The 14,928-nt window shown below is 36.0% G+C and overlaps 1 protein-coding gene across 3 annotated transcripts in view; it reads left to right on the top strand.

Moving 5' to 3' along the window:
- The window catches only part of TRRAP (transformation/transcription domain associated protein), a 101,304-nt gene extending 86,961 nt beyond the window's left edge, over positions 1-14,343 (top strand). For all 3 annotated transcript variants that reach the window (XM_074918853.1, XM_074918854.1, XM_074918852.1), the window contains exons 66-71: positions 4,330-4,555; positions 5,076-5,293; positions 7,825-8,009; positions 9,643-9,846; positions 10,823-11,017; positions 13,117-14,343. In XM_074918853.1, the coding sequence (XP_074774954.1) occupies positions 4,330-4,555; positions 5,076-5,293; positions 7,825-8,009; positions 9,643-9,846; positions 10,823-11,017; positions 13,117-13,401 (1,313 nt within the window). In that variant the 3' untranslated portion in view covers positions 13,402-14,343. The remainder of the gene's footprint in view (positions 1-4,329; positions 4,556-5,075; positions 5,294-7,824; positions 8,010-9,642; positions 9,847-10,822; positions 11,018-13,116) is intronic.
- Positions 14,344-14,928: the final 585 nt, after the last annotated feature.

Below are 14,928 nucleotides of genomic sequence, written 5' to 3'. Positions count from 1 at the left end.
AAGTTGTGCTTCATATTTCTGCTTAACTGTTACTGAGATTTTTTCATGTTTGTTGGCTCTCCAAAAGTTTTTGTAAGATTAAAAAGAACCTTTGGAAAAGTACAGAGTATATAAATGTCTGAATAATAACTTCAGAAGCAAGACAGCTCTTCTTTCTTGGACAACGCTTGGATCTTCCTCAGTATCCTATGTATAAAGGATTTGAACTGCTCTGCAAAGCTAAGCTTACATTTTGTCCTTAGTCCTCCATCATCATACCTGATGGGTGTCCTGGGTCTTTAGTTGCTTGGGTCATGAACTTTCTTTAGCAACTTTGTTTATGCTCTGAATATCAATCTTTAAAATCTTGCAAATGAGCTATTTCTTGTGCTAAAAACTTTATCTGACTAGAACTGTTTTCTGCCAGTGTAGCAGAAGGGCTTTGTTTTAGTTTTAAGTCTTAGTTTGGAGGCATTTTCTTTGTCTTTTGATGGTATGTTAATGTTCTGTAGGTCAAAGGTTTTGAGGGGACAGAAGGTTTGGCACTCTGATTTAGCTAACTATTGTTATTCTTGTTGGTTTTGGTTTTGGTTTTTTGTGTTGCTTCAGGAGAAGTGATGGTGCAGCCCTCATTCAGAAAGTATTAAGCTTTTATCTAGTTAAGAACTGTTGGGATTTTTTAGGTCTGTCTTACTGGTAGAAAGATGTCCTCCCTGTTTATCCTTTTCTTGAGAGTGGCAAGAACTTGCCAATTATGCTGGATTGGATGGATTCAAGTAGCAGTTTTTGAGTTATTCAAGACATTAAATTGAATGTGTTTTTTTGAAATACATGTATCACACTTTAAAATCATTAGCAGCATTGAGAACAGGCAGCAGGCTTCCTCGGTTGAAATGCAGTGTGTAAAGCATCATGGTCTTCTGTGAATGTCTCTATTAAAGATGAGGAGGTAAACTTCCTATTCTGTTTAGGAAAAAATGGTGTAAGCAGTAAGGTATTTTAGACCAGCATGTGTTAGCTTTAGAAGATGTTTTCCAGTATTAAGTACTGGAAAAAAGTGGATTTGTTTGAAACAGAAGTACTATTTATATAGATTAAGATGTCTGCAAAGCAGAGAGACTTTGTATGCAAATAATGTCTGGTCTTGTATTTCCCTTTCTTCTGGCTGAAGTGATTTTTCTTCTCAGATGGGCTCTCTGTGACATGAGCAAAGAGACTAACTGAACTCTGTTTTTTCCATCTGGCACTGGGAAACAAAACAACAGAAAAATCCTAAAATAGGCTTTTCAACAAACTAGAGCTAATTCTCCTTGTGAACTGATATTTTTACTACTTGGGTGATTCACATTGGCACAAAAACTAGTTTCAATTTGGGGATACTTTCCTCGACTTCAGGGATTCAGGAGGTAAATGATTCACTAATTTTGTCACTCATGAGATGATTTACTCCCACTGCTCACTAGAGGGTAGGGTAGGCTTGGGATTATAATAAAGAGTGTTTTACAGTGATATCGCAATAGATGCACTGCCCATTCCCGGTAGAAAAAGAAAAGGGAATATTACAGAGTTTTATACTAATTTCTAACAGCTGTAAATACGAGACTGTATTTTTCATTAGAGAATTATTTTTTACAGAAGTGGAAAGGATTTTGTATATGCTGCTGTTTTGGGCTAGTAGACTTAAGACTTTTCCTGAAAGCTTTTAGCATATCAGTTTATTGTGGACACACAATGAAATATGTTGGGTTATGAGTTCTCTGATATTTTGTTTCAGTAACAGAATAGCAAAAGGAAAAGAATCCTAGGTTGCTTTATTTTATTTCATAACAGTATCCTGTACATGTGAAGAAGGGTGTGTATATAGAATTATATGAACTCTTCTGGCTAAAAGAACGAATGTACTAAGCTTGTTGGTAGGAGTAGATCTTGTGGATAATCAGAATTTTGAGTGCTTTTAATTGTGGTTGAAAAGAACTTTTATATGCAGTAGTTGCTGCGCGCATCTACTTAATTCACTATTGGCGTACTTGCAAATAGATGCTTGTAGCATATTTATGTGGTCAAATTAATTTCCCCCCTGAGTAGCACTGAGATTTTTTACGTGTTTCTTTTTTTTTTTTCTGTCAGCTTAAGAAGATATTGTGTGTATGCAACATACTGAAACATAGGTTCTGCAATAAAATTCAAACTCGTTTTTGAGACTGTGTTAATTTTCTGTTGTATTGAACCATAATGGATCTCAGAAATAGTGAATTGACATTCTTTCTTGTTGCTTTTTCACTTGTAACATGTTGAACTTAAAATGGCATCTTTTAGACTCTAGAGTGGAAGTACTTTTTAAAAATTCAAGTCAGTTAGTTAACTTGCACAATTTGGGATACCATAACTAATGAGATTTACAGAGGAGAGCAATTTATATTGTTATCTGAGTATGTTTAATCTTTCATTGTGGTACTGAAGTGCTGAACCATAATTTCATGTATGTGGTTTATTCATTTTCCTTCTTTTGGGAAATTCAAACACATGTATTTATTAATTAATTTATTTATTTGCTGTGTTCTGAAACTGTAGTTAAAGCATCATTGAGAAGATGGCACTGGTGTTGGCCCAGGAAATGGTCGATATTGCAGTGATTTCTGTTACAGAATTATTTGCATAGTATATTGAAGAGCATGTGTTGACCTTGAGAAAGTTCTTATTTCACTTGCATGGGGCCTAGAGGAGATGGTTCCATGCTGCAATACTGTTATGTTGCAAAGAAAAGAGCAGGCTGTTTGCATAATATTGTCATTTTTGCTTAGGCTGTCATATCTGTTCTTCCTGTGGTGGCATGCAGTTGTTATCTAAGCCAGGAAAGAATAAGGAGAATTTTCTTATAGCTCAATGGGAGCGTAATAGTAATAGCAATTTTGCTACTTGTCCTGCAATTGCTTGCAGATTCTACATTGTATCGTTGGTTGAGGCTCTTTCATCCCTTTTTAAAAGTAAAAAGCCTCCACTGAATTTAAATAAATAAATCAATCACTTCTAATGAAACAGGCAGAAAATTATAGTACTAGACTGTAAAATAAGCTTACTTTTCCTCTTTCACTAAATGATCTGGTCTAACCTAATAATTTGGTTTATTACTGCTTTCTTTCTATGCAGTCCGTCTGGTTGCAGTATATAGACAGTTAAATACAGTAATATTTAGAGTAATATTACAGAGTACTGTGTCCAGCTCTGGGGCCCTCAGTATAAAGACATGGACCTGCTTGAGTGGGTCCAGAGGAGGCCATGAAGATGATGAGGGGCTGGAGCACCTCCCTGTGAGGACAGGCTGAGAGAGTTGGGGGTGTTCAGCCTAGAGAAGGGAAGGCTCCAGGGAGACCTTAGAGCGGCCTCCCAGTGCTTAAAGGGGCCACAGGAATGGTGGGGAGGGACTCTACATCAGGGAGTGTAGGAATAGGACCAGGAGTAGTAACAGATTTAAACTGAAAGAGGGTAGATTTAGATTAAATGTAAGGAAGAAATTCTTCCCTGTGAGGGTGGTGAGGCCCTGGCACAGGTTGCCCAGAGAGGCTGTGCCTGACCCTCCCTGGCAGTGTTCCAGGCCAGGTTGGACGGGGCTTTGGGCAGCCTGGGCTAGTGGAAGGTGTCCCTGCCCGTGGCAGGGGGGTTGGGACAGGATGATCTTTAAGGTCCCTTCCAATCCAAACCAGTCTATGATTATTTAAAATTTTCACAGTATGTTTTCTAATGCTTATATGACTGTAAAATAGGAAAGCCTTGAGAAGTTCAGAATATTTTAGACCTGCGTACAGAAAAGAGGTAGCAGATTCTGACAAGTGAAGTTATATATCATTTTAGGACTTCTAGTAAAAGATTTTCTACAGAGATGGAATATTCAGCAGAGACTGTCTTTTAAAGGCAGTACAGCTCTATGTGTGTGTTCAGTTTGTACTGTTGAATTGTAGGATTTGTTTTCCTCCGGGATCTACAGTTGTAGTGTTATTGCTGTTTTATGATCCTATGCTAGTTATGGTCTGTCTCTTTCTTAATGATTCTTATTCTGTGTTTGTCTGAAGCTGCTAGTTTTAATTTGTGTTTAGGGTTCATAGGTAGCCATGTTTCTCTGCTGGACTTGAGTTGCTGCTTGTAGTAGCTTTCCATTTTACTACAGTATTTGAGACCAGTGTGGTGGTTTTCTGCATAAGAGGTGTGTGCGCTGTATGTGGGACTCCCTAAAGTATTCTACTAGAGGGCATGTGGCTGAAAACCTCTTTGAAAATGTGAACTTCAGACACTTAAAAATTAAATACTCTGTACAGAATTTGAAATGCTGAGGATATTTTTTTTTCTTTCTTTTAGACTTTGACTTCAGTGTTCCAGGGTCAATGAAACTTCATAATCTTATCTCTAAACTGAAGAAGTGGATCAAAATTCTGGAGGCAAAAACTAAACAGCTTCCAAAGTTCTTCCTCATAGAGGAAAAGTGCCGCTTTCTAAGTAATTTTTCAGCTCAAACTGCAGAGGTAGAGATACCTGGAGAATTCCTTATGCCAAAGCCAACACATTACTACATCAAGATAGCAAGGTAACCTAAAAATATCCTTTGGTAGTTGTAATTCTGAAAACAGAGAAGAAAATGAAAACCTCCTCCATCCATCCACTCTGCAGTAGTAGATGTGTACATTTCATGTATTTAAATTACATATATGGACTCATACTTTTGTATAACACCTTTATTTTTTTATTTCATCCTCTTTTGGTAATTTTACATTGCCTCACTAAGCAACTGTACTCTTATAAGAAGAACATATTTGGTTTTCCTTTACATTGATATAAGTTGAAATTAGTTCTTCTGTTGTAGTCAATAGAGGCACTCTTCTTCAAAGGAGTGCTAAAAGTCTGATCTAATCATTAATTTTGCTCAAAATGGTGTGGGTTTTTTTTTTTAAAAAATCAAACAGAAGAGCTTTTTGAATACAAAATAAACCATGGGCTAGCTGGATAATAGAATTCTACCTTGTAATGCAGTTGTACTGCCTTATTTCTTTGGTGCGTTTTTAATTTTTTTTTTTAAATATTTTTTTTTATCCCTTTCTTCCTGATAGGTTTATGCCCAGAGTGGAGATAGTTCAGAAACACAACACTGCAGCTAGAAGACTCTATATCCGAGGCCATAATGGAAAGATTTACCCATACCTGGTAATGAATGATGCTTGCCTGACAGAGTCTCGTAGAGAAGAGCGGGTATTACAGCTTCTTCGCCTTTTGAACCCCTGCTTAGAGAAAAGGAAGGAAACCACAAAAAGACATTTGTTTTTCACAGGTACTTAAAAGAGATTTTATATTATTTAAAAATCATGTTATACTCAAAAGATTGCAATTGCTGAAGTTGTTGACAACTACTAATCTCTGATACTGAATTTTTTGAATATTCAGAAGGTAAATTCACATCTGTCTAGGGCATTAGTCTTTTCTGGCATTGTAGCACCCCTCTGAAGAAGTAAGGTTGATTGCATGTGATTTAGGGTGTTTTTAGAAGGGCTTACATGCATCATTTATGGTATAAAGTTCAGTTGTGAGTAACATATATAAGGCAGAGGCATGCCCACTGGATCTGTTGCTGTGGGAGTGGATATGTGTACTTCAGAACAAGCATTTAGAGACAGTTGGAAAGGGACAGAAGAAAACTTTTTCTCCCCGAGTTGCAGTATGTGAATACTGCCTTTTTTACCTCTTCTTCTACATAACACAGAAGAAGAAAGATTTTTTTTTTTTTTTTTTTTAGAGCTTTGAATTGGATGCAAGTCTTCTGTTGAGTGTACATCTATGAACCTGTAAAAGGTTATTTGGTTTGGAGAGTACACTTTGCCGACAGCACCACCTGTTAGTGCTTGAACATTACAGAATTAACAAACATAGTGAATGGGAGGCCTTAATGAGGAGAGTTAAGGAGGGTTCCAATATGATTTATGTGTATAAATTGCCAAAATACTCCTATAATAAAAAGGTCACATGGTTAGACATTTCTAAACAGAAACAGAGACTGAAGGCTGAACACACAGTCTTAATTCTTTCTTCTTCCTTGTGTATCTTGGCTTTTTCATGTGTCGATTATGAATAATTCATTCATGAAATGAGAAACAGAGAATACCCGTGTCTCACCTGGCAACATACTTGATCTGCTTGTGATTCAAATACAGTGTAAATGTTTTAAAATAGTTAAACTCTTTTGTTTTCCGGATACTAAGGCTGTTGTCAAGTTCCAGCTTGCAGCTGTGTAGTTACTTCATATTAATATATAAATACTTTTTAGAAGGTCAGCGAATCACTGACTAGCTTCACATAAATGAGTTCTGTACATAGCATTAGTTCTAATAATCCTTGGTGAGCAGAAAATATATTACGGATAAGAGCAACTTTAATCAAAGACTCTAAGACAAAGCTGCTACTTTGCTATTGTCCTTTTAAAAAGTGCTGAGATCTGATTTTTAAAAAGTATGGTTTTATCAGTCTTCCTTTTTTGGCTAGTAATACTTATAGACATGTAGTTGCTGTCATGAGCTTAGGTGGCCAGTTGATGGAAGTTTCACCTGCAGAGCTAGAAATGCATGTTTGAATTCTAGCATTAAAAAGACCAAAATACACAAAGCATTTGCTATAACAAAAGGTGAATATAGTATCTCTCTATGTGAAGACATTTCTACATCTCTCTGAGGCTAAAATAACAGAAATACAGTAGAAAAAGCCTTGAAAGATATAAACAAGGCCATTGATACAAAAATACATCCTATATATATATATAAAATGTGATCAGTGAAGTTCTCCTTCAAAGAGCTGTTTTTAAACTAGTGTTTTTGGCAATAATTCTCTACCTTGTGGTTTGATACTACTTGAAAGAACCTAAAGAACATTCGTTTCTCTGCTGCCACAAGTTAATGGAAGCAGACCAGAAGAAATAACTCATTAACACTCCTTCCTTCTGCAGAACGCATTTTCATCTTTAATATTGAAGAAGCTACATCAAACAAATTAAATGTATTTAAACAACTTTCCCCTATATTTCTGAGGTTAATTATTACAGCTTCTGAGAGAAATGACGAGAGAACAGTTTTGGTGGTAACTGGAAGTTGCTGTCAAACAGTACTAACAGTGTCACTGGAAAAGCTACCTGTGGAGGAGGCCTTGCCTGTCTTGATGTAGGTGTGGATGCACATAAGACTCAGTAGGATGATACATCTGTTGAGCACCATGAAAGGGCAGATAGGGTTTTTGCGTTTACTGCTCATCAGGGAAAAGTTTAGTGGCTTAAGATCTCTTATTATTGAATATTTCCCTGTGTTATTTTCAAACTGTAATTTAAACATCTATTCCTCAACTATGTTCAGATTTTTTTCCTCCAGTTTTTCTGAATCATTTAAAATACCCTATTGAGTTTAGTAGCTTTGTTTTTCAGTCATTTTTATTGACATAATGCCAGTGTGGTATCATCAGATACTACAAACCCATTTGCTTCTGACCAAAATATTACCCTCTTTTCTGCAGATAAAGAAAATTAGGAAGAATAACGAGTGCTCAATTATTTTTTTGCTCATATAGTTGAGATGTTTCTGTTAAGATAACAAAAATCTGCTATTGTACTTGCTTTCTTTTTAACTGAGCTTGTGAATTAGTCATGAGTGTAGTAATAAAAAATTTCTCTTGATACACTTCAGTTGATTATCGCAGTTTTGTTTTAAGGGCTGATACTTGCATGCTAATTCTTCTCCTAGTATATGGGTTATGGATTAACTGTTTTGTTATGTTTTGTTCTTCTCCCCCCCCCAACCTCTCTCTCCCTTCTCAAATTACTCCTAGTCCCCCGTGTTGTAGCAGTTTCTCCACAGATGCGTTTGGTTGAAGACAATCCCTCTTCTCTTTCCCTGGTGGAGATCTACAAGCAGCGCTGTGCCAAGAAAGGCATTGAGCATGACAACCCTATTTCTCGTTATTATGACAGACTGGCAACAGTTCAGGCACGGGGGACTCAAGCTAGCCATCAGGTATTAGAATATGTAATGACATTTAATAAAGGGCTTTTCTTGAGGACTCTACTATACTGTATTCAATCCCTCCTCCCTTGCCTGACCTTTCACCTTTCATGAGATGTGAGACATATATTTGCAGAGGTAGTGTTTTAAATTTTTTTATTATTATTTTTGTTTTTCTTAATGTATTCTTGGGAATTCTTATATCTCATTGGTGTTTTAAATTATCTTGGAAGGCTTCAAAGAAGCTGTATGTGTTTTATTCTATGTTGTTTGGGTAACTGCAACTGAAAACAGACAAGACGTTGTTTTTTGGCCCTGTCATATAGATCTTTGAAAATAATTAATTGAAAACAGCATTCCTGATTTACATAAGCAGTTACAGCATGGTACATGATTCAGGCTTCCCTATATTCTTCAAATGTATCTCCTAAAATTACCAGTGGATTCATTACACCTAAGCTGAGTAGAAACAGTTGAGTAATCTCACCCTAATGAATGATAGTACTCGGAAAGAACAAAGCTCCCTCTCTCTGTAACCTCCATCAAACATCTAATTGTGATAAATAAGGTTATTTTATGTTTTTTATCTTAAGGTTAATGCAAATTCTTAAATAAAATGCCAGTCCCATTTTATGGCTATTAGAAAATACATGGTGTACATGTATCACTGACATACTTTAGAGAAACTGTCTTTGCAGGATTTCTTTGTTAGAAAATAAAAGGAAATATTACGTAACATCTGTTTCTATTTGAGAATTTTTCCTTCAGGTTATGAAACTCCTTAACAGCCATTTAATTGAAGTCAATATGACTATCATGCTTTTTGGTATAATAGAACAGATCCTAACTTTATTTCTTTTTCTAAATAATTAGGCTAGTATATGCTACAGTAATTAAATATTTTGGTAGATTGCAGATGTTTACATCTCGGGGAAAAAACTATTTCACAGACCCAGCTGAATACAGTCCTCAGCTTTTATCTTTTTGTATTTTTGAGGTAATTTTTCTGTAATAATACATGATACAAATTACCCAGTGTCTTTCCCTATCTTGTGTAATAAAAATCCTTTACCTTTTACTCTGTGTATGGAGACACCATGCAGAGAGCCATCTTTGGGTTGTGTGCTTTGTAGGTCCTATGTATACTTTCAAATCTTGCCATTATGCTTAAAATAAATGATTTTATTTTATTGCTGCAAAATGCATATCCAGCTTGTGCTGAAGCTAGAAAATAATAAAGTATGTTCCATTAATTTCCCATAAGGAAGTGCAGCATCATGAGTTGAATGTCTCTCTTGCTCACTTCTGATTTTCTTGAAATTCTTGAATAGAAGATATTTCAAATTAGGTTCTCTAACTTTTCAGTCTCAGGTTTTCTGACATGCCTGTCTGCAGTTCTCATGGTTTCGTCTTTTCAGATAAAGACTATTTTCTAGTTGTGCAGAGGGTGGGCTAAAAATATATTATTTGTGTTTTGACAAGTAGGAAACAGTGTTGAGTTGAAAGAGTCCAAGTTCAGGATGTTTTTCCTAAAAATGGGATACAGCAGTTGAGAGGTTAACTTTGGTAGCTGCTTTTGGCACATTTGTCTTGCTAAGAAGTGTATTAAAAATTGTCTCTTTCAACTAATATTTTTCATATGTAGGTTCTCAGAGATATACTTAAAGAAGTGCAGAGTAACATGGTACCACGCAGTATGCTAAAGGAGTGGGCTTTACATACATTCCCCAATGCTACGGATTACTGGACATTTCGAAAGATGTTCACTATTCAGTTAGCCCTAATTGGCTTTGCAGAATTCATCTTTCATTTAAATAGACTCAACCCTGAAATGCTGCAGATTGCCCAGGTATGCTTTAGCTTGTTCTAGATGCATGCTGTCATCTTTGATCAAATGGAAATTTGGACTGTGCTTTTGAAATGAGTCAAAACAGTAATTTGACATTATATAATTAACAGTGCATTTCGGCGGGCTTTTCACTTATATGTGATTGCACATCATGTAGGTAGTAATTTAAACTGCAGTCCTCATGGACATCAACTCTGCCTTCTGTGGTGAGAATTTAGAACTTTGCAAAATCATTCTTAGGAACTGTTTGTGTATATGTCTGATAAGTCTCTATTTTTAGTCCTCCTTCATATATACTGCTTTGAATATATCTGTGTCAAACGTTTAAAAAAAAATATATATATATATATATATATTGAGCTTCTTTTTCTTAAAGGGGAATACCCTTTTTTAAATACCCTTTATTTTCAGCATTGCCATCATGTCAAGCTACAACTCCTATTAATACTGATTTTTCTGCTTTAACCCAATGTTTAAAATGAGAATTGCCACCTTAGTAGGGCAGAGGTGGTATATATTGAAGTCTTAATGCCATTTTAATGCATGGAGAGCTATACTCTGTATAGCAATTAAGATTCTTTCAGCCCTGTAGATAAGTGTTCAGATGCTGACCCAGAGTGAACAGTGCACAGAGAATGCTTACCCAGAGCTGGGGTGCCTGGAGAACGATCTATCTGCATGGCTCCTTACAAACCATGCCACAGAAGAATCTAGTCCTTAAGCTTGATATTACAATAATGTATACTTAGTAAGGGGTTTTGGATACACATTTTGAGAGAAATACGTACCTGACTTTGTGCATGCTTTTAATTTTAACTTTTTTGCTCAAAAACTGTTTGACTGAAAGAGTGAAAAGCTATTGGAGCACTCTTTGTACTCTGAGTATTAACAGTAAACAAAACCCCAACTTCTTTGAGTTTCATTAATGAAAATCAGTTCCTTTAAATAGTTTTGTGTGTCTTGCTTTTAACTCCAGGATACTGGCAAGCTAAATGTAGCTTACTTTCGCTTTGACATTAATGATGCTACCGGAGATTTGGATGCCAATCGTCCAGTTCCGTTCCGGCTTACACCAAACATTTCTGAATTCCTTACCACCATTGGGGTGTCCGGTCCGCTGACTGCATCCATGATTGCTGTAGCTCGCTGCTTTGCACAGCCAAACTTTAAGGTTTGTGTACCTTTTGAAAGGTTGTTTGTGGACAAGTTATATTTGACAATTTATAAACTGAACAGCACTTTCTTGGTTAAGGTAGAAACTGAACAGTCTGTATTTGTTTTTAAATCTTACCAAAAGGTCATCACAAAGGCCAGCTGAAATGTTTGCAGTTTGTGTTTTTGGAAGGAATAGGAGGAAGATATGTGTAATTCTACCCTTAATTTAATTTTTTGTTCAAATGTGTTAATCCAGAGTGATTGTTTCGGTGCTCTGGCCTCATAAATCCTTACAAATTCTGGCAGTGGAATATGGTAAAATGACAAATGCAACATCATTTAGAATCTTCATAATAAAACATAATAATCTGTGAATAGAAATGTGTCTTAGCCCTTTGTTAGCAGAATAGAATGCTAAAGATATACTGTTACTTTGATGGATTCTAGCTCTTAGCAGGGTGTAGTTTTCTAAAGAAATTGTCTAACTTGCTTTTAAATTCTAATGCTTTCCAAAAATGAGGCATCTTGCACTTAGGCAAGCAATTTGCACCAGAAAGACATTGCACATAACATACTGTAGCTATGGTGTGAGCTAGTTACTTTTAAAAAGATGGAAAATGTCATGATTTTTTTTCTTTATCTATAATACAGAAAGCTGTGTTAGAATATTTTTTAATAATTCATCAGCTTACCTTACAAAGCCATGTCTATACACGCAAATGAATTTGCAGGCATAGCCTGTAATTTCAACATCTGAATGACGTATGCCCAATTAGATTTTCCACAACAATTTGGTGTGACCCTACTTTGAGTACTGTGTGCGGATTTGGGCACCTCAGTATAAGGAGGAAATCAGACTATTAGAGTGTTTCCAGAGGAGGGTGACCAAGAAGGTGAAGGGTCTCGAGGACAAGATTATGAAGAGTGGTCACTTAGCTTGTTCAGCTTGCAGAAGAGATGTCTGAGGGGTGCCCTCATTGAGGTCTGCAATTTCATCAAGGGGGGCAGCAGTGGGGGAGATGTTGATCTCCTCTCTCTGGTGACCAGTGATAGGACACAAGGAAATGGAATGAAGCTGTCAGGGGAAGTTCAGGTTGGACATTAAGAAAAAGCTCTTCACTGAGAGCGTGGTTCGTCACTGGAACAGGCTCCCCAGGGAAGTGGTCACGGCACCAAACCTGTCACAATTCAAGGAGGTTTGGATGACCCTTTTAGTCATATGGCTTAGTTTTAGGTAGTCCTGTGAGGAGCAGGGAGTTGGACTCTGATCCTTATGGGTCCCTTCCAACTCGAGATACCCTATGATTCTATGTTTCCTTGACGATCAGAGCACAGGTGCCCATTTATTTGTTTGAGAGTGATGTGTGCCCAGCTCAGTTCAGGTATGTGTCAATTATTGCTTTAGATTATTTATCTTTTGGGTTTCAGAGGAATACTTTTAACATTTTCTGCATTTATCTTTTTAACAAATGTCCATAAAATATATTTAATGTGTGTATGTATATGTTTGCCTAATATCTATATGTATTATAAAATGTTTTGGGTTTTATGTGCAAACAGTAAATTTGACTCAGACTGGATACCTAGAAGTTTGGTTTAGAAGCTCAAGATTGTTGAAGTTGACAGATTAATGTCAGTAACTCAGTGATGAGAAAAAACAGGAAACTATTTGTTGCAGGCATTTTTTTTCATCCAAGGGTAGACTGGCCTGTATGTGCATAGATGTATTATATACATATGTATGTTGCAGTCAAGGTTCTTTCCCTGTTTGGCAGAAACCAGTATTCTCTTGAGACCGTAATCACTGTGGAAAAAAAAAAAAAGTCCACCCAGCTTTGCAAAGCACTCACTTTGCACAAGACTTCTGTGTATGTGTGCATGTGTGTGGGAAAAGTCATAAATTTACTGGTGTCATTTAAAAATAGGATATACATGACTGTATTTGTGTATGAAGATCGGGCAGTTGGAAACCACACTTACCTTGAAAATACTGAGATTGCAAAGCAGGACCAAAAGTGTCAAAATGCTGTTGACTGAAATCTAGTTACCATTCTGTAAATCCTGATGGTTCTTTGGATTAAATATAATAGTCTGATTTTTTTCTTTTTCATATAGGTTGATGGCATTCTAAAAACTGTACTACGGGATGAAATAATTGCATGGCACAAAAAAACACAGGAAGATACTTCCTCTCCACTCTCAGCAGCTGGGCAACCCGAAAATATGGACAGCCAGCAGCTGGTTTCACTAGTTCAAAAAGCTGTTACTGCTATCATGACTCGACTTCACAATCTTGCTCAGTTTGAAGGAGGAGAAAGCAAAGTCAACACTCTGGTAGCAGCTGCAAATAGCTTGGATAATCTCTGTCGTATGGATCCTGCCTGGCACCCCTGGCTGTAACTTGAAATTTTCAATAGCTTTTTTTGCTGCTGTTTGTGGTGTGAGCCATATATTGTGTTAAGAAAATGTGAAAAAAGCTTTCCAGACCATGGCTTACCTGTTACACTGCATTTTTTCAGTCTTCATCTTAATGGTGTTTACAGTAACATGACAATTTTGCTGGTTTTAATTTCATGGGGGGACATTTCCTTCTGTTTAAAAAATGTTTAATATGCAACAACAAGTTTCACAAGTAGCTTAAAATGAAGAGAGGAAACTTCAATAATATACAGAAAAAATGTTATTTTATGATGAGGACTATAAAGCTAGCACTGTTAGATTTAGGGTCTGCTGTTCCTAATAACTTGCAGTATATAAATTTTTTTATACAATAGTAATTATTAAAAAAAATGGACAGTGTTCCCAGTTACTGAATTTTACTTTGTGAAATTTTACTTAATCACTGTCCTTGCATTATACCAAATTGAAGGCACAAATAAATAAATACTCTTTCTTTAGGTTTACTTCGAATTTACATGAGCAAACTTGGTTTGTACAGAGAATTTTGTACCAAATGTATAGAGGTGACTTTTTGTTAGGCACTGAGAAAATGGTGATCAAATTGTGCTAGCTTTTCTTGGAGCACAAGCTATGTACAGTAAAAGTGTAAACCATTTAGGGTGTTTAGTTGTGGACAGTGTTTGGGGGGAAGTCATCCTTTGATACATGTATTTGGCTGTAATAGATAAAAAAAGTAAAATCTTATAAAGTTCTCTTTTTTTTTTAATGTTTAGAGTTACAATAGCTTCTTTAGAGTGGATCTTTCTTTGTAATTTAAGAAAAAATCAGTTTAATGTTTCACTCGTCTTTCTGTTGTGTTAGCATTTTTATAAAACTTCGGTGTTGAGAATGTTAAATTTGTACAGAGTGATTTTTTCAAAATAAATATTTTGTAAAACTCTCTATGGTATTGATTTTATTTAGAATATTTTTCATTGACTAAATGAACTAAATATGAACTAAATAGAAAAGACTGAAAGGCAGGTGTAATCTTTAATAAATGAAAACAGCCTGTATGTTAAAGGGTGATGACTGTATTAATGGGACATGAATGTGATGATCTCGTGTGTAGTGTTGAATTTGTTGGCAGAAGAGCTGCAGATAGGAAGTGCGTAGATGACAAGAATTTCTTCATTCAGTGTACAGTCTTTTTTCCCAGCCAGTCAATTAATGTGTTAACCATCCATTTTCTAAAAGTCTTTTCTCAGACAGAGCAGTCTATTCTGTGTCTGCAAGAAAATCAGCTTTTAAGTAATCGGTCAGAGGTCAAGATTATATCTGCAGATATGTTAAGGGATTTCTGCTATTCCCACAGAAACCAAGATGATCTTCATTGCCATAACAAAGAATGGGTCTGTCTGGGTTTGTTTTGTTTTTTTTAATAAGTGGTCAACAGGTTTTTTAGAGATTTCAGAATAAAATGAGAGGTGTAACTGAAGTTCATCACCACCATTCAGTACTGTACTGTTTGTAAATCAAGGGGAATTT

Source organism: Athene noctua, chromosome 15, assembly GCF_965140245.1.
Source record: "Athene noctua chromosome 15, bAthNoc1.hap1.1, whole genome shotgun sequence".
In the NCBI taxonomy this organism is placed as follows: domain Eukaryota; kingdom Metazoa; phylum Chordata; class Aves; order Strigiformes; family Strigidae; genus Athene; species Athene noctua.
This window is presented reverse-complemented; position numbering and strand designations above follow the sequence as displayed.